The 25127-nt window shown below is 43.2% G+C and overlaps 1 protein-coding gene across 1 annotated transcript in view; it reads left to right on the top strand.

Annotated features, from left to right (window-relative positions):
- Positions 1-21869, top strand: part of wnt6b (wingless-type MMTV integration site family, member 6b) — a 166174-nt gene extending 144305 nt beyond the window's left edge. The window contains exon 4 of the mRNA XM_063049961.1: positions 21401-21869. Coding sequence (XP_062906031.1) covers positions 21401-21862 — 462 coding nt within the window. The 3' untranslated portion in view covers positions 21863-21869. The remainder of the gene's footprint in view (positions 1-21400) is intronic.
- The last annotated feature ends 3258 nt before the right edge of the window (positions 21870-25127 follow it).

The raw sequence follows: 25127 nt of genomic DNA, 5'->3' as shown, positions 1-25127 counted from the left end.
TGCTGAACACCTCTATATTCTATGTTGCCATGACTGAAGAACTTGAGTTATAAAGAGAGATTCGATTGCCTGGGATTGTTTTCCTAAAAATGGGGGAGGCTGATGTTTATTAAACCAAGAGGGGCATACTTAAGGTGGACGGTCACTGTCTTTTTTTTCCCCAAAACTAGAGGGCATAAGATTCAGGTGAAAGGGGAAAGACTTGAAGGTGACCACGCAGAGCGGTGGGTGTGTGGAACGAGTTGCCAGCTGAAGTGCTCAAACCAGTACAATTACAACATTTAAGATTTGCACAGGTACATGGATAGAAAATGATGAGAGGGAGACACAAGACTTTGCAGATGCTGGAACCTGGAGCCACACACTGTTTGTGCAGCATCTGTGGGGTGGGGAAAGAAAGGTCAATATTTTGGGATAAGACGGTGCATCAGCTTTAGAGAGATATAGACCAAGTACTGGCAATTGAGCATAACTCAATTGGCTGGCATGGGTGATATGGGCTGAAGAGTAAGTGTCCATGCTGTTTAACACTGTAACTCCAAACCACCTCATTGCTATGGTAAACACAGGAGATTCTGCAGATGCTAAAAATCCAGAGCATCATACAATCGCTGGAGGAACTCAGCATGTCCGGCAGCCTCTATGGAAGGGCATGAACAGTCAATGTTTTGGCTGAGACCCTTCACTGGGACTGAATAGCAAGGGGGAAGAAGCCGGAATACTTATTCTTACTCTTTCCTTTCCAGCTCTGATGAAGTGTCTTGGCCTAAAACATCAACTATTTATTCCCCTCCATAGGTGCTGCCTGACCTGCTGAGTTCTTCCAGTATTTTTGTGTGTTCCTCATTGCTATGGTGGTCTAATTGAATAAACTACAACTGGGAGTTTTTTGGAGAAACTGAGATTTCTTCAAACTAAAGAGTATTCTTGTAGCTGCCCTCTGGACCATATCCAGGAGATTCTATCACACACAATGAAGAGAGAGCAAAACCAGTCACTGTACTGTGGCTGTCGATGCCATCTATTACTGAAGAATGTTCTTTCATTTATCCTGGAGATTGCAAGTACAGATTACAGTGTAGACTGTGGTTAATGCCATTATCTGCATGCATTTTAGGTAATAGCACCCTCAATGCAAATTTTATTTTAGAACTATCTCTGCCTAACTTGTAGCGCCTGTGTAAATGGGCTCTTTAATGAAGGATATAAAGGTTCAAAGTAAATTATCAAAATACATATACTGTATGTTACCATATACTATGCTGAGATTCATTTTCTTCTGGGCATTCACAATAGAACAAAGAATTTCAACAGAATCAGTGAAAAACTATACGCAAAGACTGACAATCAATGTGGAAAAGAAGAGAAACTGTTCAAATACAAATAGTAATAATTCAGTAAAGTAAACCATACTGAGAACGTGAGTCATAGAGTCCTTGAAAGTGAGTGCACAGGTTTAGAGTTGCGGTGAGTGAAGTTATCCACTCTGGTTAAGAGCCTGATGGTTCCTGAACCAGCTGGACCAGGCCTATCCTATACGAGATTAGACTTAAAAGTGTGGCTCATTGTATTGCCAATGCGTACAATCTAACATTGTGTCAGCTCCAACTATTTCTCTTCAGTGATCCATGCACAGACCACAAAGATCCTCTGTGCCCTCCACCACTCCGGTGTTGAAGTGGTAAGTGCAGTCCATGTTGCTCTTACCAATATATACACATTTATCTTAATTAAATGACATTAGCTGCTATATGGCCACTTCTTCAACACAATGAAATGGCCTAGGTTGCTCTGTACTGACAGATTTATGTGTACCTCACAATTTTCTTTGTTATGGTCTTGCACCTTATTGTTTACCCGTGCTGCATTCTGTAGCTGTTACCCTTCATTCTGCATTGTTACTGTTTTACCTTGTTCTGCCTCAATGCACTGTGCAATGGTCCGATCTGTATGAACAGTAGGCAAAACAAGCTGTTCACTGTATCTCAGTACGTTTGGCAATAAAAAAGCAATTTCAATTTCAGGTTGGTTTGGCTGTGACTGTAGTCAGAGAGTGATGCATCATGGGGACGGGTCCTTCGTCCGAACTGACCATGCTGACCAAGCTGTCCGCTTGAGCTACTTCCATTTCCCAATGTTCGACTCACATTCATCTAAACCTCTCCTAGCCATCTAAGTGACTTTTGCTTGTAACTGCCTATTCTAATTTCTCTGGCAGTTCATTTCATACACCCGCCATTCTTCTTGTGAAAATGCTTCCCCTCTTATCCCTATTAAATCTTTCCCGTTTCAACTTAAATGTGTCCGGCTCCATGACAGGCACTATCATTCCCACCATCAAGTACATTTTCCAAAGGTGATGTCTCAAAAAGGCAGCATTCATCATTAAGGACCCCCATCGCCCAGAACACGTCTTCCTCTCATTGCTACAATCAAGGAGGAGGTGCGGAATCTGGAATACACACTCTGAGTGTTTTAAGAACAGTTCATTTCTCTATGCTGTCAGATTTATGAATGATCCATAAAGCCACCTCATTATTTTGCTCTCTTCTTGCACTATTTATTTATTTCTTGTTGGAGTATTGATATAGTAATTGCAGTGCACTGTAGAGCTGCTGCAAAGCAACAAGTTTCATGACGTATAACCATATACCAATTACAGCATGGAAACAGGCCATCTCGGCCCCTCTAGCCCATGCTGAACTCTTACTCTCACCTAGTCCCACTGACCTGCACTCAGCCCATAACCCTCCATTCCTTTCCTGTCCGTATAGCTATCCAATTTAACATTAAACGACAACATTGAACCTGCCTCAACCACTTCTGCTGGAAGCTCGTTCCACACAGCTACCACTCTGAGTAAAGAAGTTCCCCCTCATGTTACCCCTAAACTTTTGCCCTTTAACTCTCAACTCATGTCCTCTTGTTTGAATCTCCCCCACTCTCAATGGAAAAAGCCTATCCACGTCAACTCTATCTATCCCCTTCATAATTTTAAATACCTCTATCAAGTCCCCCCTCAACCTTCTACGCTCCAAAGAATAAAGACCCAACTTGTTCAACCTTTCCCTGTAACTTAGGAGATGAAACCCAGGTAACATTATAGTAAATTTTCTCTGTACTCTCTTAATTTTGCTGACATCTTTCCTGTAATTTGTTGATCAGAACTGTACACAATACTCCAAATTTGGCCTTACCAATGCCTTGTACAATTTCAACATTACATCCCAACTCCTATACCCAATGCTCTGATTTATAAAGGCCAGCGTACCAAAAGCTTTCTTCACCACCCTATCCACATGAGATTCCACCTTCAGGGAATTATGCATCATTATTCCTAGATCCCTCTGTTCTACAGCATTCTTCAATGCCCTATATGTCCGAGACAATAAACCTGATTCTGATTCTGACTGGATTAAAGACTGTGACCATCTATCTTATCTATGTCCCTCATGATTTTATATATGATTACTCCTCTGATTCCTTCACTCCTAATCATCCCAACTCTGCCACCCAAGGCAATGATCTGGTAGAGATACGAGAGATTCTGCAGATGCTGGAAATTCAAGGCAACACCCACAAAATGCTGGAGGAACTCAGCAGGTCAGGCAGCATCTACGGAAGGAATGGACTGTTGACGTTTTGCGCCGAGACCTTTCGTCAGGACTGAATGACAGATTTATGGTTATCTAAAGTACACCTAGCTTATAGTGCAGCAACATAGAGAATTCAATATTCAAGATTGTTTAATGTCATTTCCTGTACACCAGTATAAAGGAGAACAAAATAATTGTTACTCCGTCACGACAAGGTAAAGAATGCAACAATAATAATAAAGAAACACAATAAATATAAATACATAAGATAGCTTATATACGTAGATTGATTGAATGCCCATCAAGTGATGCTAGGCACAGGAGTGCCTCTACATAAGGTGACTGACAGGAAAGAATAAAGTAGTGGCGATGGGGGATGTGCAAATGTGGGTTAGTTGGTGAAAGTGCTGATCAGCCTTACAGCTCAGGGAAAGTAGCTGTTTTTGAGTCTGGTGGTCTTGGCATGGATGTTACGTAGCCTCCTCCCTGATGGGAGTGGGACAGACTGCCCATGAGCAGGGTGGGTGGGATCCTTCATGATGTTACTGGCCCTTTTCTCACACCTTTCTGGATACATGTCCTTGACAGTGGAAAGGCTGGGGCCAGTGATGCGTTGGCCAGTTTTGACTACCCGTTGTACAGCCTTCCTGTCTGCTGCAGTGCAGTTTCACAGTACCGTTTGTAATTACATTGCAATTAGAATCAGATATGTGAGAACTGTGTAAAATAAAATAAATAATATAAAACATTTAGTAAAACAGAATGAAATTTCTTTAAAAGACTGTATGAAGCTTTTAAGTAAAACAATTAAAAGATTTACCTATATTCGAATGGAGATGTAGTATGTATGTCAGTCTTCCACGGCATGGCTACATGATCAGGATCAGAATCAGGCTTATTATCAGACCACTTCATTAGGTGCAGGAGCTACTCAGTAAGGTGGCCACTGAGTCAAGCTTTATGGTCTTTGCTGCTGTCCCATCCATTTCAAGCTTTGATGTGTTACGTACCCAGCGATGCTTTTCTTCACTCCACTGTTGTAACGTATGGTTATTTGAGTTACTGACACCTTTCCGTCAGTTTGAAAGCCTGGCCATTCTCCTCTCTGCTCTCTCTTAACAAGGCGTTTTCACCCATAGAACTGTCGCTCACTCAATCTTTTTTGCTTTTTGCATCATTCTCTGTAAAAGATACAGACTGTTTTGCATGAAAATCTCAGGAGATAAGCAGTTGCTCAGATGCTCAAACCACCCCATCTGACACCAACGATCATTCCGCAGTCCAAGTAGTGCAAAAAGAGAGCAAAAAGTGAGGTAGCGTTGGAGTGTTTGTGCTTATTCACTATGGTGTACATAGATAACATACTATTCTTAAATTTAAAAAATTCTAAAAAATGCCAGTGCACGTAGACAATTATTAACTACATTCTGCAGACTTGCACAGCTGCTTAACCTGAGGCTGCTTGGATTTGACTGTACATGCCAGCTGTTCAATGTATATTCTGACAAAATATTTGGGGTGTGGTATTCAGATCAGTATGATTTGCTTGCTATTTACTGCGTGTCTCCTTAGCTCTCGATCAGTAGGAGTTTATATGCAGTCTGGTAAATTGGTCAATGCCACTGGGTCAAGTCAGTTCAGGTTGTTAGTGGGGAAAAGTGTATAAGTTCTTGCATTCAGATTGGAGTTGAAAAATAAATTCAGCAATATCATGAAGGATCCAAACCATCCTTGCTTATGGATTGTTTGTCCACTCCCATAGGGAAGAGGCTACATAGCACCCACGACAGAACCACTAGACTCAATTACTTCTTCCAAGCCAACACACACAAAATGTTGGGGGAATTCAGCAGGTCAGGCAGCATCTATGGAAAGGAATTAATGGTTGGCGGTTTGGGCTGAGACCTCTCCCACAAGCTGTGATCAACATTGCCACCCATTAACCCGCCCCACCGTCCCCCAGCACCACTACATACATCACCTGGCGTCTCTTTATACACATACAGTTAGTCTAGGTATGTAATAGTTACTTGTACATTGTGTTTTACAGAATTGATTTTATATTTATTGTGTTCTTTTTGCTTATTTTGTTTTTTACATGCAGCATCCGATCCGGAGTAACAATTATTTTGTTCCCCTTTACATTTGTTTCCTGAAGAATAGCAATAAACAATCTTAAATCTTGGCTTTGAATCTAGACTGACTATAGTAGGGGTCCAGTTCCACTGTTATGCTCAGTGGCCATTCTATCAGGAACCGCCTGCACTAGTAATGTGGCCACTGGGTGTATATTCATCATATTCTGCTGCTGTAACCCATCCTCTTCAAGGTTCGACATGCAGTACATTCAAAGATGCTCTCCCACACAGTGTTGTTAGAATGTGTGATTATTTGAGTAACTGTCACCTTCCTGTTAGCTTGAATCATTCAGGCCATTTGCCTCTGACCTCCCTTATTAAAATGATGTTTTACCCACAGAACTGCTGGTCACTGGATGATTCTTTAATCTTGTTCCATTCTTTGTAAACTCTAGAGCAGGTATTCCCAACTATTTTTATGCCATGGACTCCTAGCATTAACCGAGGAGTCCGTGGATCCTAGGTTGGGAACTCCTGCTCTAGAGACTGTTGTGTGTGAAAATCTCAGGAGATCGGCAGTTTCTGAGATACTCAAACCACCCTACCTGGAACCAACAATCATTCCACAATCAAAGTCACTTAGATCACATTTCTTCCCCACTCTAATGTTTGGTCTGAACAACAAATGAAACTCTCGACCATTTAGTTGCTGCCACATGATTGGCTGATTAGATATTTGCATTAACGAGCAGGTGTACCGATAAAGCAGTCACTGAGTGTGGACAGCAGTGCCGCACACAGGGATACGGCAGGTAGTCTGGCTGCTCACAGCTTCAGTGACTCAGGTTCACTATTTAATTGCATTACCTAGGTCTATTTATATTATGCACCAGACTCATTATTGGTTTAATACTATCACACGTACAGATAATAATAATATTGTTATGTTTATTTTATCCCATAATTGTACTAACTTTATTTTATATAATTCATTGTTTTTTACAATGATTGTGCGTTGCTGTTTTTAGTTGCATGTTGCACCCTGACCAACACACGACAGCAAATTACTCGTGCATGCACATGTATATGGCGAATAAAGTTGCTCCTTGATACTTTTAGTGATATTGGTGGAGAGATCAACGGGGCAGAGCAACAGAGCGAAAGCCTCCGTCGACAGCCAGCTACCAGATTAGAACTATTTTATAGCATCGTAGAGCAGCACAGGAACAGGCTTCTTGACTCATTCTCCCTACTGACCACCAGCAGCCAGTCATTTCTAGGATCACCGTATACATTTACGTTTATTTGGAATTTGCTAGGGTGTGTTGGTCAGGGTACAACATGCAACAAAAGACAAGATTCAACAATTATGAGAATAAAAAGTTATATAAAAATAAAGCTAGAGGTTAAAGTATGGATATGGAATAAAATGTGTGTAAGTACATAAATAAGCGTGCATTTACAATGCAAACAGAAGTGGTTCAATGTATATACATTGCAGTGCGGTGATGGGAGTAATATGTGGGGGGTGGTGCCACTGAATGTAACTAGAATAGTTGTTCAGATTAATTGTCTGAGCAAAGAAACTTTTAAGATGGCATGAAGTTTCTGTCTTAATAGCCTCGTAGTGTTTTCCAGAAGGGAGATTTTGGAAAAGGCAGGATAAGTATATCAAGAGAAGAAGAAAACAGAATGCAGAATATAGCCCAACATGTGAAGGTGCTGCTGGAACTCAGTGGGACCGGTAGCATCTATGGAGGGAAATGGACAGTCAATATTTTACGTCAAGACCCTTCATCTAAAACAGGGGTAGGCAACCTACGGCCAGTGGGCCAGATCCGGCCCACGAGGGTATTTTGACCAGCCCGTGAGCAAATATTGAGATACTATGCTTATCCGACCCGTGAGGGATTTTTCCTTATTCTGAGTGTTTCACGCGACTACACTGATGGACATGCATGGCGTCTTAGACCATAAGACCATAAGACAAAGGAGCAGAAGTCAGCCATTCGGCCCATCGAGTCTGCTCTGCCATTTTATCATGAGCTGATCCATTCTCCCATTTAGTCCCACTCCCCCGCCTTCTCACCATAACCTTTGATGCCCTGGCTACTCAGATACCTACCAATCTCTGCCTTAAGTACACCCAATGACTTGGCCTCCACTGCTGCCCGTGGCAACAAATTCCATAGATTCACCACCCTCGGACTAAAAAAATTTCTTCCCATTTCTGTTCTGAATGGGCGCCCTTCAATCCTTAAGTCATGCCCTCTCGTACTAGACTACCCCATCATGGGAAACAACTTTGCCACATCCACTCTGTCCATGCCTTTCAACATTCAAAATGTTTCTATGAGGTCTCCCCTCATTCTTCTAAACTCCAAGGAATACACTCGAAGAGCAGACAAACGTTCCTCATATGTTAGCCTTCTCATTCCCGGAATCATTCTAGTGAATCTTCTCTGTACCCTCTCCAACATCAGCATATCCTTTCTTAAATAAGGAGATCAAAACTGCCCACAGTACTCCAAGTGAGGTCTCACCAGCGCCTTGTAGAACCTCAACATCACATCCCTGCTCCTATACTCTATTCCTCTAGAAATGAATGCCAACATTGCATTCGCCTTATTCACCACCGACTGAAGCTGGAGGTTAACCTTTAGGGTATCCTGTACGAGGACTCCCAAGTCCCGTTGCATCTCAGAACTTTGAATTCTTTCCCCATTTAAATAATAGTCTGCCCGTTTATTTCTTCTGCCAGAGTGCATAACCATACACTTTCCAACATTGTACTTCATTTGCCACTTCTTTGCCCATTCTTCCAATCTATCCAAGTCTCTCTGCAGACTCTCTGTCTCCTCAGCACTACCGGCCCCTCCACCTATCTTCGTATCGCCAGCAAACTTAGCCACAAAGTCATCTATTCCATAATCCAAATCGTTGATGTACAATGCAAAAAGCAGCGGCTCCAACACTGATCCCTGTGGAACACCACTGGTATCTGGCAGCCAACCAGAATAGGATCCTTTTATTTCCACTCTCTGTTTCCTGCCAATCGGCCAACACTCTATACACGTATGTAACTTTCCCTTAATTCCATGGGCTCTTATCTTGTTAAGTAGCCTCATGTGTGGCACCTTGTCAAAGGCCTTCTGAAAATCCAAATATACAACATCCACTGCATCTCCCTTGTCTAGCCTACTGGTAATTTCCTCAAAAAATTGTAATAGGTTTGTCAGGCAGCATTTTCCTTTAAGGAATCCATGCTGAGTTCTGCCTATCTTGTCATATGCTTCCAGGTACTCTGTAACCTCATCTTTGACAATCGACTCCAACAACTTCCCAACCACCGATGTCAAGCTAACAGGTCTATAATTTCCTTTTTGCTTCTTTGCCCCTTCTTAAATAGCGGAGTGACATTTGCAATCTTCCAGTCCTCCGGAACCATGCCAGAATCTATTGACTTTTGAAAGATCATCGCTAATGCCTCCACAATCTCCACAGCTACTTCCTTCAGAACACGCGGGTGCATTCCATCTGGTCTGGGAGATTTATCTACCTTTAGACTATTCAGCTTCCTGAGTACTTTCTCTTTCGTAATTGTGACTGCGCACACTTCTCTTCCCTGCCACCCTCGAGTGTCCGGTATACTGCTGATGTCTTCCTCAGTGAAGACTGATGCAAAATACTCGTTCAGTTCCTCCGCCATCTCCTTATCTCCCATTACAATTTCACCAGTATCATTTTCTATCGGTCCTATATCTACTCTCAACTGTCTTTTACTCCTTATATACTTGAAAAAGCTTTTAGTATCCTCTTTGATATTATTTGCTAGCTTCCTTTCATAGTTAATCTTTTCCCTCTTAATCACCTTCTTAGTTTCCTTTTGTAAGCTTTTAAAAACTTCCCAATCCTCTGTCTTCCCACTAATTTTTGCTTCCTTGTATGCCTTCTCCTTTGCTTTAGCTATGGCTTTGACTTCTCTTGTCAACCACGGTTGCATCCTTTTTCCATTCGAAAATTTCTTCTTTTTTGGAGTATACTTGTCTTGCACCTTCCTCACTTCTCGCATAAACTCCAGCCATTGCTGCTCTGCCGTCTTTCCCGCCAGTGTCCCTTTCCAGTCAACTTTGGCCAGTTCCTCTCTCATGCCACTGTAATTTCCTTTACTCCACTGAAATACCGACACATCGGATTTCGGCTTCTCTTTTTCACATTTCACAGTGAACTCAATCATGTTATGATCACTGCCTCCTAAGGGTTCCTTCACCTCAATCTCTCTAATCACCTTCAGTTCATTACACAATACCCAATCCAGTACAGCCGATCCCCTAGTGGGCTCAACAACAAGCTGTTCTCAAAAGCCATCTCGTAGACATTCTACAAGTTCTCTCTCTTGAGATCCAGTGCCGACCTGATTTTCCCAATCCACTCGCATGTTAAAATCCCCCACAATTATCATAACACTGCTCTTCTGACAAGCCTTTTCTATTTCCTATTGTAATTTGTAGTCCACATCACTGCAGCTGTTTGGAGGCCTATAAATAACTGCCATCAGGGTCCTTTTACCCCTGCCTTGTTACATAGGCCCCAGGTTCCATTTTGTTCCAAACCAAACACTGGTATATACAAATGACGGGAAGGCAACCTACCTTATTAATATGAATTAGATACTCTTCATGCACGCACAGGTTTTCAGATGGGATCATTCAAATTTGTAAACAGAAACAGCGTCAGTGTGTTTTAACAAGAAATCCACGCTAAATATCCAGATATTTACATGTGATGGCAGTATTGTTTGGCAGCACTTATCTGTGTGAGCAATTATTTTCAAAGATGAAGCACACCGAGAACCATTTGAGAACAAGATTGACTGATGCCCATCTGGATAATGTCTTGCTCTTGGCATCAACAAGTCTGACACCCAATATTGAGAAGCTTTGAAGCAACAAACAGCATCAAGTTTCACATTGATTTATCAACTGTTTGCATTAAAATTTTCTTTTTTATTATACTTAATTTACCACCATTCAATGCATCATATTCATATATTTTATGTTTAAAGATTCTTTGTGTCCTTTTAATAGATTCAAAAGATGCCTTGATTGAAATAAATTGGAACTAAACTAAGTTTTTTGATTACTAATTGACATCCTTGATTAAGCACAAATGATTTTCTAGCATGTGTTATTCATTAACTTGAGGCAAAACATAACTAGATGTATTTAAATGGATAATTCCCATATTTCAAGTTCTTTATGTCATTTATCTGGCCCTCTGTCTGTTCATTAGTATGCGATCCGGCCCACAGAGGCAAAAAGGTTGCCGACCCATGATCTAGAATATAGATAGAGTGGACGAGGAGAGGATGTTTTGATAGTGGAAGAGTCTAGGACCAATGGGAACAGTCTCAGAATAGAAGAACATCCCTTTAGACCAGAGATGAGGAGGAATTTCTTCAACCAGAAGGGTGTGAATCTGTGGAATTTGTTGCCAGAGACATCTGTGAAGGTCAAGTCATTGTCTATTTAAAGCGGAAGTTGATAGGTTCATGATAGCAAGGGTGTCAGTGTTACAGGGAGAAGGCAGGAGAATGGGGTTGAAAGGGATATTAAATTAACCATGATGGAATGACAGAGAGACTTGATGGACTCACTGGCCTAATTGTACTCCTATAATTCTAATGGTCTAATGGTTTTAATATACAGACTATAATGTTACAGTTACACGGACAGCGCATTGCAGGTAGACAGATAAAGTGCAAGAGCCATGACGAGGTCAATCAGCGATACCTCACAAACATAAATCAATAATATCTCATAATCTAAGAGGCTATTCAGCCCATCGAGTCTATGGCAGGTCTTGGTGCATTCCTGTCAATACCATTTCTCCACTTACTGCCCTGAAATGGACAGTCGTCATCTTGCTCCCCAACTGTTTATTCTCCTCCATAGATGCTGCCTCACCTGCTGAGTTCCTCCAGCATTTCGTGTGTGTGGTTCAACATCTCCAGCACCTGCAGAGTCACTTCTACCTCAGTGCTCCAGTGCGGTCTGTGTGGAGTTTGCATGCTTCTCTCTGGTGCTCTGATTTCCTCCAAAGCCCCAAAGACTTGTTGATTGGAAGATGAATTGGCCTCTGTTTGTTATTTCTCATTTAGGTGGTTGGTAGAAGAATTGGGGATAAGTTCAAGTACATCCGAGAGCAAGTAAATCAAAGGGAGAATAAACGGGGTATTGGGATTGATTATATTGCTCTGGGAGCTAACATAGACTCAGTCGGGAGAATAGCCTCCAATATTAGAATCACAGGGTCACAGAGCACAGAAACAGGCCCTTCGACTCAACTTATGCATACCTACCGAGTTAATCCTGTTTGCCTGCATTTGGCCTGTGCCATTCTAATGTCCTCCAATCAATGACTTAGCTAAATATCTTATAAATGTTATCATTGTACTTGCCTCTGGTAGCTCATTCCACAAAAGACTACGGGACCATAAGACATAAGAACAGAATTAGGCTATACAGCCCATCAAGTCTGCTCTGCTATTCCATCATTCCCCATTCTTGTGCCTTCTCCCCGTAACCTTTGACACCCTTACAAGAACCTTCTGTGTAAAACAGTTTCTCTCAAGTTCACATTAACTTTTCCCCCCTCTCAACTTAAAGGTGTGCCCTCTAGTTCTTGATTTCCCAATTCTAGGAAGAATGAGTACATTCACCTGATCTATGCCCCTCATGGTTTGCATATCTTTTATAAAGTCACTCTTCAGTCTCCTTCATTCCAAGGAGTAAAGCTTTAGCCTGTCCAACTTCTTCCTATGGCTCAGGCCTTTAAGTCCACGCAACATCCTTGTAGATCTTCCCTGTACTCTTTCCAGTTTAATGCTGTCTTTCGTACAACAGATCAACACAATACTCAAGTAACACACACAAAATGCTGGAGTAACTCAGCAAGTCAGGCACCATCTAAGAAGGGGAATAAACAGTTCATTTTTAGGGCCAAGGACGTTCTTCAGGACTGGAAAAGATATAGGAAGAAGCTGGCATAAGAAAGTGGGGAGAGGGGAACTAGTACAAGCTGGCAGGTGACAGGTGAGACCAGGTGATGGGTCAGCTGCTGGGCTTATTCCCTTCCTTAGATACTGCCCGACTTGCTGAGTTCCTCTAGCATGTTGTGAGGGATGTTCTAGATTTCCAGCATCTTTTGTGTTCATGATACTCAAGTGTGGTCTCACCAATGTCGTGTGCAATTGAACTGCAAGAATGATCTCACCAATGTTTGGAAAACTATTCTCGACCTACAGTCTCACCAGTATGAAAACTGTGAGATATCTCGTGAAAAATATCAGGATATTACTGGAACTGAGAGATTACAACTATCATGAATGAACGAGTCAGTTAGGACTTTACAATTGAGAAAAGTTAGAAAAAAAGTAAACCCAAGATGTGGAGGCTTTGGAGAAGGCTTACCAGAATTCTGCCTAGTTTGGAGGACATGTGCTGTGAGGAACAAGTTGGACAAGCTGGGGTTGAGGCTGAGGGGGGATTTGATTGAAGTTTATAGAAATTACTATATGCGAAGCAGAGATACAGTAGACAGGCAGAAACATTTTCCTGGACTTGAAATGTCTCATACTGGAGGGTATATATTTAAGGTGAGAGGGAGAGAAGGAGATGTGCAGGACAAGTTTTTTTACACACAGAGTGGTGGGGGCCTGGAATGCACTGCCAGTCATGATGCAAGAGGCAGACACCGTAGGAGTGTTTAAGAACCTCTTACACTGGCACATGAATATACCGTGAAGGGAGGGATATAGTCAATGTGTGGGGAAGGGGAATTACAGTACATTAAGATATGAGTGTTTCTGCTGGTGCTGGAAATCCCGAGCAACGCACAGAAAATCTTAGAGGAACTCAGCAGGTTAGGCAGCATCTACAGAGGGAAATGTACAGTCAATGTTTCAGGACTCAGTGTTAAGGTTCTCGGCTCAAAATGTTGACTATTTATCTCTCTCTATAGATGCCTCATGACCAGCATTTTGTGCTTGTAGCCATAAATGTAAGATCAATTAATCTTGACAGGTCTTTTTTTAATTGTTAGTGGTGGGAACATGGAATTCACTCCTATTGTAACCAATGAGGTGACTAATATAGATGCTTTCAAAGATAACTTAGATGGGTTTGTGAAAGAGAAGGGATGGAAAAAAGAAGTTAAAGGTGAAGATGGAGAATATAGAATGGGGGGAGGTGCAGGTAAACTTGTAATGGCTTTTTATTGTCACATGTAGCGAGGTACATTGAAAAAATGTCTTGCGTACTGTTCACGCAGATCAGATCATTACACTGTGCGTTGAAGTAACAAGGTAAAGCAGTAACAGAATGCAGAATAAAGTGTAACAGCTACAGGGAAAGTACATTGCAGGTAGCCAGTATGGTGCAAAATTGCAACGACATAGATTGTCAGGTACAAAAAAATCTGTGTTAAGATCATAAGACAAAGGAACAGAATTAGGCCCTTCAGCCCATCGAGTCTGATCCACCATTCCATCATGGTTGATTTATTGTCTCTCTCAACCCCATTCTCCTACCTTCTCCCAGTAACTTTCTATCAAGAATATATCAACCTCCACTTTAACCCAATGACTTGGCCTCCAGAGCCTTCAGTGGCAATGTATTCCACAGATTCACCATGTTCTGGCTAAATAAATTCCTCTCTTCTCTTGTTTTAAAGACACACAGCCCTATGGTCCTAGACTCCTCCAGTATAGGAAGCATCTTCTCCACATTGAGTCTATCTAGGACTTTCAATATTTGTTAGGTAACAACGAGAACCCCTCCCCCCCCCCACCCATTCTTCTAAACTCCAGCAAGTACAGGCCTGGAGTCATCAAACATACCTCATATGTTAACCCTTTTATACCTGGATTCATTCTTGTGAATCTCCTCTGGACTCTCTCCAGTGCTAGCATATCCTTTCTTAGATAAGGGGCTCAAAATGATCACAAGATACAGTGAAAGGCTTATCCAGCATATTGTTCATGCAGATCAGATCATTACACAATACATTGAGCTAGAATAAGGCAAAGCAATAACAGAATGCAGAATAAAGTGTAGCAGCTGCAGAGAAAGCACAGTGCAGGTAGACAAAAATTTCAAGGACATATTGAGGTAAATTAGTTCATTATTTTCCCATGTACATTGTGTGCATGTTAAGAGCCACAATGAAAAACTTGTCTTGTACACTGTTCATCCAGATTAATTCATTGCAACAGTGTTTTGGGATAGTACAAGGTAAAACAATAACAGAGACACTGATTTTAAATTTAAAAGAGTAGAACGATTATAGCAGAAGTGATGTGTAGCTTGCAACAAGTCACCACACTGCGTTGCCATGTACAAACAGCACACATTAGCAGGGTCAATTGGCTCGATTCTGCACTGTTCATTCTTTGTAAACTGAACTACAGAAAGATATTATTTTTCCCTGTTTATACATAAGAGCAATGGTTTCTGTGGTCTATACCTGGCATCCACAACTATAACGTAGGCAGGCCCTGGTATGTATTTTTTTCAAAATAAGAGAAGTGTAACATTCTTGAAACCAAGCCAGAAAACTCTGGCTTAAATCCTGTTTACTTAAACGTTGCTCATTGCATTTCATGGTGGCTTGTTGATCTTCCAAAATGGCCACGCTTCAATAGTCATACATTGTCTGTGAGATGCTCTTAAGTGTCCAGAGCTGCTATGTAAACGTAAATCTGCTTCATACGATCTAAGGAACCAGGAGGAAATAGTGCCAAATCATAAACAGGAGATTCTGCAGATGCTGGAAATTGGAACAACACACACAAAATGCTGGAGGAACTCGGCTGGTCAGCCAGCATCTGTGGAGGGGAATAAACAGCTGATGTTTCGGGTCAAGACCCTTCATCAGGACTGGATAGAAGGAGGGAAGAAGTCACAGCAAATTACTAACATATGTAAATATATTTAGGAATACATTTACATGTATTAGGCTGGCAGATGAAAGGTGAAATCAGGTGAGGGAGAAGGTGGGTGGGTGGGTAAGGGAGGGGGGGAATGAAGGAAACTGAGATGTGATAGGTGGGACAGGTAAAGGGCTGGAGAACAAGGAATCTGATACAGGAGAGTGGACCATACAAGAAAGGAAAGGAGGAGGGGCACTAGGGGGAGGTGATGGGCAGCTGAGGAGAACAGAAGGGGTAAGAGAGAAGACAGAATGAGGAATAGAAAAAGAGAGGAGGGGGTAAGGGGTGAAATTATTGTAAGTTAGAGAAATCGAAGTTCATGCTGTCAGGTTGGAGGTTACCCAGACTGAATATGAGGTGTTGCTCCTCCAACCTGGGTGGCCTCATCGTGGCAGTAGAGAACCGAAGAGGACTGATATGTCAGTATGGGAATGGGGAGTGAAATGAAAAATGCTTGGCTACTGGGAAATCCTGCTTGTTGCGGAGAGAACGAAGGTGCTTGACAAGAATACGTCTGGTCTCACCGATGTAGAGGAGGCCACACCGGGAGCACTGGATAGTGCCAACACAGTTTATCCACTTATTTTACAGCAGCTTCTTTCACCGTGGAAAAAGTAAGACCTTTAAAAGAGCATTTGTAAATTAAATTTGATACCAAGTTACATCTGATTAGATGGTGCACAGCCAGGAGTTTAGCCACATACAGTAACTCACTGCTCAAGCTTTCCATTTGACTTCGCATTCTGACATCTCAGTCCACGCCCTCTACTACTGCCATGATAAGACCAAACTCAGGTTGAGGAGCAGGTGACTGGTGAAACCAGGTGAGGGGGAAAGTGGCTACGTGGGAGGGAGGGTGAATGATGTGCGAAACTGGGAGGGGAAAATGAAGCCAATGATTATGTCAAACTCAGGCTGGAGAAGCAACACTTCATTCTATCTGGGTAACTTCCACCCTGGTGGCATGAACATCCATTTCTCTAACTTCTCCCCACCCCCCCACTTCTCCCCTTTTCCATTCCCTATTTGGGTTACCCTCTCACCCCTTCTCTCCATCTGCCCATCACCTTCCTCTGGTTTTCCTTCTCCTTCCCTTTCTCCCATGGTCTACTGTCCTCTCCCGTCATATTCCTTCTTCTCCAAACTTTTACCTTTTCCACCTATCACCTCCCAGCTTCTCACTTCAATTTCCCCATCCCACACTCACCCACCTTCCCTCTCCCCTGGTCTCTTACCTGCCAGCTTGTACTCCTTCCTGCCTCCCTATCTTCTTATTCTGGATCTGTCTCCTTTCCTCCCAGTCCTGATGAGAGGCTTCTGCCTGAAGCATTTACTGAAATGCTGTCCAACTTCCCTGACCTCCAGCTTGTAGTTCTTATGCTTACAGTATTCACAGAGCTCAGAAAAAAGACATTTAGCTCATCATGTCTTGGTGTCAACCACCAAGCAGCTTTCCATACTAATCCTATTTAGCATCATTTTGGTCCATTGCCTTGATGATAACTATCTTAATGTTGCTTAAATACAGCAGCAGTCTCTGCTCCACCAGGTTTAGGACTAGCTGCTCCCCCCACAACCATCAGGTTCTTGAACCGACCTGCACATCCCTCACCCTACCTCAGGGCAACAGAAGACACTGATCACCTCTTGCCCTACCATGACTTTTCTCCATATCTTTTTTTTGCCCAAGACCATATTCTTACCTGGTCTTTTTTTACTATCTCTTCATTGTCTAGTATAATTTATGCATGATTTATATCAAAGTCAAAGTCGTGTTTGCCATATGTAAGTACATACACAGGTACATGAAGGCACAAATGCAATGAAATAATTACTTGCACCTTCATCACAAGCACAAATTGTTCACATGAAAAGCACAGATTAAACATGTTAAAACACAGTTTTTTCATTAAAAAGCACAATTAGATCAATAAAACTCCATGCTAGTGCCAAGTGATCAATTGGTCATACAGTTGCTACTCTGAAAGGTTTAACATACGAGGAGTGTTTGATGTCTCTGGGACTATACTTGATGGAGTTCAGAAGATGAGGGGCACCTCACCGAAACCTACTGAATGTTGATGGTTGTGAATTGAGTGGATGTGGAAAGAATGTTCCCATTAGTAGGAGAATCTGGGATCTGAGGCTGGACACTTGGCCTCGCAATTTACCTCATTATGATATTGCACCTTTTCAGTAGCTTCTTCACTTTACTCTGCATTGTGGAGGGTTATGTGGGAGGGAAGGGCAAGATTAATTTTAGAGTAGGTTAAATGGTCAGCACAACATCATGGGCCAAAGGGCCTGAACTGTGTTGTAACGTTCTATGTCAAAGTCAAAGTAAATTTATTATTGAAGTGCATGTATGTATATATGCCACCATACACTACCTTGAGATTCATTTGCAGGAAACTAAAGAAATGCAAGAGAATCTATGAAAGTCTGTACATAAACAAAGACTAACCATCCCATGAGACAGTGGGGAGAATAGGTTACAAGGAAAACTAAAGAAGAATTAGGATTAGGACTGTATACTACCTCGTGACTGCTTCCAAGAAGACGACTCTCAACGTTGTATAGAGTATACATACTTTGATAATAAAAATCCTTTGAACGTTGATTGCTCTGTGGGCCAGAGTAGACTCAATAGGCTGAATGGTCCAAGGGAAATATGGAGTTGAGTTGCAATTGCTCTCTGTTGTGGCTATCATTCAGAGTGATATTGCACAAAGAATCAGAGGAAGGCTGAGCAGCAAGAAAGCTGTAGAAGAAAGGGGTCTGGGAGTACAGATCCATAATTCCTTGAAAGAGATGTCTCAGATGATAAACAGAGCTTTTGGCACATTAGCCTCCATAGATCAAAGTACTGAGTGCAGAGTTGGGTTGTTATGTTGAAGTTGTGTAAGACGCTGGTGAGGCGCAACTTGGACCATAGTGTGCAGTTCTGGTCACCAACCTACAGGAAAGTTATCAATAAGGTTGAAAGAATACAGAGGAAATCTACAAGGATGTTGCTGGGACTTGCAGACCTGAGTTACAGGGAAAGGTTAAACACTGTAGGTTAAGACTTTATTCTCTGGAGCGTAGGAGGCGTGGGAGCTTTGACAGAGGGAATGTTCCTTCCCCCCTTTGATAGGGACATACAAAATTCTGAGGAGTACGAATAGAATAAATGGAAACAGGCTTTTTCCAGTGAGGATGGGTGAGACTAAAGCTAGAGGTCTCAGTTTAAGGGTGAAAGGTAAAACATTTAAGGGGATCCTGAGGGAGATAATTTTCACCCAGGGTGCTATGAGAGTGAAATGAGCTGCCAGCGGATGTGGTGGATGCAGGTTTGATTGCAACATTGATAGATGGGAGAGATATAGAGGGCTATAACTCAGGTGCAGTTCAATAGGACAAAGCACAATAATAGTTTGGCACAGACTAAATGGGCTGAAGGGCTTGTTTCGGTGCTGTAGTGTTCTATGGCCCTATGAAAGCACAAAGGAACGGAAAAAGAAAGGGCTCCTAGTTTGCCTGCAGTCTGCCTGTTCAAGCCCCCTGCTCATTGTCAATGGTCTTGAAAGGAAGAATTCCTTTTACATGAGATCTTTCACAACCTCAAAGGACTGACAGCCACTGGAACGTGTTTGGCCACTGTTGTTAATGAAGAGGCACATGCACCAATTAGTGGGTGTGTTCTCCCACAAACAGCCATGTATCATGGACATTTGACAGTAGGGAAGGTGGAGAAACTGGTCGCTAAAGCAGCCCCACCCTCTGATTTTAATCTTCAATACCTCAGAGAAGCAGGGCAAGGGAAAAGGATCAAAGCTTCCTCCACTTCGGGTTCTTTGGTGTCTCAGGATTCTCAGCATTTAGTCCTCAGGGCAAATCTTAATTGTGTACAGTTTTGGTCAGCCTGTTACAGGAAAGATGTCATTAGGCTGGAAAGATAGCAAAGTTTCAAGGGCCTGAATTAAGGGAGAGGTTGGGCAGTCTAGGGCTTTACCTCTTGGAGTGTACAGCAGCACACTGAAAGGTGACCTTACAGAGGTCGATACAACCACAAGGGCATAGACAGGATGAATATGCACATTTTCCCTGGAAAAGGTCATCAAAAACCAGAGGGCACAGATTTAAAATAAGATGGGAAAGATAATCTCCTCTCTCCTCTTCTTCCCTTCCCTATTCTTGTTTTCCTCTCAGCCCCTCTCTTACCTGTCCATCAACTCCTCTTTTACTTTCTTCAATGGTCCACTCTCCTATCAGACTCCATTTCTCCTGCCCTTTACTTCAGCCACCTATTACCTCCCAGCTTCTTACTTCATCCCTCCCTCCCCCACCCATCCAGTTCCCCCTCACCTAGCTTCACCTATCACCTGCCAGTCCATACTCCGTCCCCCCCGCCCCACTTCTTATTATCACTTCTTCCCACTTCCTTCGCAGCCCCGATGAATGGTCTTGGCTCGAAGAGTTGACCGTTTATTTCCTCCAGAGATGCTGCCTAACCTGCTGAGATCCTTGAACTTTGCAAGATTTCCAGCATCTACAGAATCTCTGGTGTTTAAGATTTAAAAGAGAACTAAAGGGCAACTTCTCCATGTGGAGAGTGGTGTGCATTTAGAACAAGCTGCCAGTGAAAGTGGTGAGGCAGGTACAATAATGGCATTTAAGAGACATTTGGATAAGTACATGAATAGGAAAGGTTAAGAGGGATATGGGCTATGTGCAGGCCAATGGGACCAGCTCAGGCAGGATTATTTAAAACAGAGGTTGATAGGTACTTAATTAGGAAGGGCATCAAGGTCATGGGGAGAAGGCAGGAGAATGGGGTTGAATATAAATCAGCCATTATTCGAATGGCGGAGCAGACTCAATGGGCTGGATTGCCTGATTCTACTCAAATGTTTTATGCCTTATGGAATTATGCTGACCTTGGAGACTGTCCAGAGGAGGTTCATGAGAGTGATCCTGGGAATGAAAGGGTTAATGTGTGAGGATCGTTTGATGGCTCTGGGCCTGTACTCATTGGAGCTTAAAAGACTGAGGGGCAAGATCGGAGAAGCCTATTGAATGTTGAAAGGACAAGACAGAGTGAACATGGAGAGAATATTTCTTGTAGTACGGGAGTCTAGGACCACAGGGCATGGCTTCAGAATAGAAGGAGGTCTGTTGAGAACAGAGATGAGGAGGAATTTCTTTAGCCAGAGGGTGGTAAACCTGTGGAATTCATTGCCACAGATGGCTGTGGAAGCCATGTTATTGGATATATTTAAAGTGGAGGTTGATAGGTTCTTGATTAGTAAGGGTGTCAAAGGTTAGTGGAGAAGGCAGGAAAATGAGGTTGGGGGGATAATAAATCGGTCATGATGGCAAATTGGCAAAGTGACCTTGATGGGCCGAATGGCTTAATTCTCCTCCCATTTCCAATGGTCTGATGGAATCTTGGTCAGCATGGACAAGTTGGGCCGAGGGGCCAATTTCACACAGTATTATTCTATAACTAATGAAAGGACATTAAAACCTTATTCAAGGCACGCTTGTTGCATTAATCATTGCTTCATTACAGTAAATATGTAGTTGAGGTGAGGTTTCTGTTGAAACAGCCTGACAATTCCTTGCCTGTAGCAATTAGAAAAGAATTCTTCAGAGAGTCTGGTTGTATCTTGCCAATCTATCAGTCTCTATTTTTTTCTCCCCCCTTCCCCTCCCACCCCTCTCTCTTCACCCCCACCCCCCTCCGACAACAGGCAGTGAAGAATTACCTGAGAACTGAGTGCAAATGCCATGGGCTGTCTGGCTCTTGCAACCTACGAACCTGCTGGAAAAAGATGCCCAGTCTCCGAGAGGTTGGTAACAGGCTGCTCGATCGCTTCAACGGGGCCTTCAAGGTGATGGGGGGCAACGACGGGAAGACCCTTATCCCAGTGGGCCAGAACATCAAGACCCCCGACAAGCTCGACTTAGTCTACTCGGCCAACTCGCCCGACTTCTGCCTGCCCAACCGCAAGACGGGCTCACCTGGCACCAGGGGACGAGTGTGCAACAGCACGGCACTGGACCTGAGCGGCTGCGACCTGCTGTGCTGCGGCAGGGGCTACAGAGACCAGACCGTGGTCCTGCAGGAGAACTGCCTCTGCCGGTTCCACTGGTGCTGCGTGGTGCAATGCAAGAAATGCACTGTCCACAGCCAACTCAGCCTCTGCTTGTGACCGGGAGACTGGGGACTGGGGTGGAGGTGGAGGTGGGCTAGTAAGCATTAGGAAGGCCAAAGGGTAGAAGTGGTGGTGGAGCACCACCCTCGCCGACTCTCCCCACTCCTTACTCTCTCACCTGGAGTTGAGACAGTTCGAGAGGAAGCCATTGGGCCTACTGGCCCTCCTAGCCCCACTCACTCCCGCCATCGGGCGTCCAACTTGTCCGTCCTCAAGGCACGCTTAGGGGCCGATCCAAATTCAGCGGACTCTTCCTTTTCTTAATGGGTGACCCTTGACCTTCCACGGTAACTTCCCCATAACTCACAATTCTTACCATATGCAAAAGTGTTTAAAGGAAGTTAATTAAAGTCTTGTTTTGATTGCCCTGGCGATTCTTTCTTCTTTATCCCATGGGACTTCACTTGCCATTGGTTCCTGGACTCAGTTCCTCGCCATCTCAGATAACAAGCAGGCTCTGATTTAAAAGTCAATTTTGTCCATAAATTGTGAAATACACACGAAAGGATAGAGTGGGCATGCAGAGGGTGTTTCCTGTAGTTTGGGAAGTATAGGACCAGATGGCACAGCCTCAGAAAAGAGGCACGTCCATTTAGAACAGAGATGAGGAGGAATTTCTATAGTCAGAGAGTGGTGAATATGTGGAATTCACTGCCACAGACAGCTGTGGAAGCCATGTCATTGAGTATATTTAAAGTGGAAGTTGGTACGTTATTGATTGGTCAGGGCATCAAAGATTATGGGGAGAAGGCAGAAGAATGGGGTTGAGAAGATAGTAAATCAGCCATAATACATGGCAGAACAGACTTGAAGGGCTGAATGGCCTAATTCTACTCCTGTGCCTTACGGTCTAAAAATCCTTCCATGTGGTAATCACACCTCCACAGTATCACAGAGACTGATAAGAAAGAACAATTGCTAGATAGAGTCAAAGAGTCACAGAGCAACATAGCACAGAAAAAGGACCTTTGGCCCATATTGTCCTTGCTAGTCTCATCTTCTGCCTATTTCCATCTACCTGCACCCAATCATATCTCTCCATACCTCTCCCATCCATGTACTGATCAAAATTTCTCTTAAATGTTGCAATCAAACCTACATCCACCACTTCCACTAGAAGCTCTTTCTACACTCACACCACTCTCTAAGTGAAGAAACTCCCCCCTCGGTTACCTTAAATATTTCACTTTTCACCTTTAACCTATGACCAACCTGAGCGGAAAAAGCCTGCAGACATTCACCAAACTATACCCCACATAATTGTGCATACCTTTATAAGATCTCTGTATAGTTATCTCTGTATAGAACTATACTATATAGTTCTCCTGCACTCAAGGGAATCAAGTTCTAACCTATTCAAACTTTCCCCGTAAGCCACATTCTCAAGTCTCAGAGATGTCCTTGTAAATTTGGAGAGAGAGTGAGAGATAGAGAGATAGGAGAGAGAGAGAGAGAGAGAGAGAGAGAGTGAGAAGGAGAGGAAACTAAATCTGCCACTTCTGCAAACAAACTTACAGACGCATGTAAGACTTATGAACTTACAAATACGATGGGGGCTATTCATAAGTGTGGCTGTCCACACTTCAGGAGACAGACTGTACCACGAGACTCCAAACCATCATGGAGACAGGTAAACCTTCTGAGCTGCAGTGTGAGAGGATTTGCAGAGATTGCTGCCTGTAAGACTGAGGCAATTTGAGACCAGGGAGAAAGGAGTCAGGATGGGCTGGGGTGTCTAGTCCAAAGATGGAACCACCCTCCTCATTCCACTGCCAAAGAGGAGCGAGCATTACCAGAGAAGAGAACTGGACCCAAATGAGGCACGTTTGCAACAACTGCGGTGTTGGATAAACAAAGTTATCTCCTGGAAGGTGTGTGGGAGTAGTGGATCTGGGTCTGAGTGAAGTGTAGGGTGGGCTTTACCAGCTCTGGAAGCTGCTGCTCCTGATCTGTCCTCCCTGCTGACTGAGCAGTTTAAGCATTAGTGCCCGATCTCAAAGGGAGAGGGAACGCTGGATTCTTTCACTCTGATAAGGCGCGAACTGCAATAGTGAGTGGGATGGTTCACAAGACACATTCATTTGATAATGAGACAAAAAGGTCGATTGTTATTCCTGGTATCAGCATGTGTTTGAGAGTGCGCAAATTTGTGTGTGTCTACGTGTACGTGTATGTGTGTGCGTATCTGTGTCTGTCAGTCTGTCCTTGGTGAATGTGAGAATATAAGTGTGTATGTGTGTATTGGTTCATCTGGTTGCAGATATGTATGTGTGCTTTGCCTTTGTGGGAATGTCTAAGGGTTTGTGCTGTGTGTGTGTGTGTGTGTGTGTGTGTATGTGTGTGTGTGTGTGTGTGTGTGTGTGTGCGTGTGTGTGCGCTTGTCTGTGTGTGTGTGTGTGTGTGTGTCTGTGTTTGTCTGTGTGGGTATGTGTCTGTGTATCTGTGTGCATGGGCGTGTGTATGGGTGTTCTCTGTGTGTCTGTGTATCTGTGTGTGTAGGTGTGTGTCAGTCTGTGTGTGTCTGTGTGAGTGTGCGTGTCGGTGTGTTTGTGTGTGTGTATGAGTGAGCGTGTGTATATGTGTGTGAGAGAGAGAGAGTTTTAAATTGGAGAAAGAAATTACTTGGAATATCTGGCGGGAAGAAGTTCCAGAAACTATCTTCATTTCAGAAGACAGTGTTTCTGATGAATATCGATTTCTCCAACTTCCAGTAGTTTTTCTCCCTTTCCCTTCCCTCTTCTTCAGTTCCACACTCTGGCCCCACTCCTTACTTCTTCTCTTCACCTATCTCCGGTACCCCTTCTCCTTTGCTTTCTCTCATGGTCCACTCTCCTCTCCGATCAGATCAGATTCCTTTTTCTCCAGCTCTTTACCTTTTCCACCTATCACCTCCCAGCTTCTTACCACATCCCCCTCCCCCAGCCACCTGGTTTCACTTATCACCTGTCAGCTTGGACTCCTTCCCTCCCCCCACCTCCCTGTTCTGGTATCTTCCCCTTTCCTGTCCAGCCCTGAAGAAGTGTCACCGCCTGCCATGTTGACTGTTTATTCATTTCCATAGATGCTGTCTGACCAACATTTTGTGTGTGTTACTCTAGATTTCTAGCATCAGCAGAATCTCTTGTGTTTATCATTTCTGAGGCAAGTTTCCTTTTAATAAGTAACTCACAGTTTCAGATGCCCAATCTGCAACTCATTTGTGGCAATTCTGAAAAGGCATCTAAATTTCAGATCAAACCCTTCTCATTCTCTTGCCTGTATC

This window comes from Mobula hypostoma, chromosome 6, assembly GCF_963921235.1.
Source record: "Mobula hypostoma chromosome 6, sMobHyp1.1, whole genome shotgun sequence".
NCBI lineage: Eukaryota > Metazoa > Chordata > Chondrichthyes > Myliobatiformes > Myliobatidae > Mobula > Mobula hypostoma.
The sequence above is the reverse complement of the archived record's forward strand: the minus strand, read 5'-3'. Positions and strand labels throughout refer to the sequence as shown.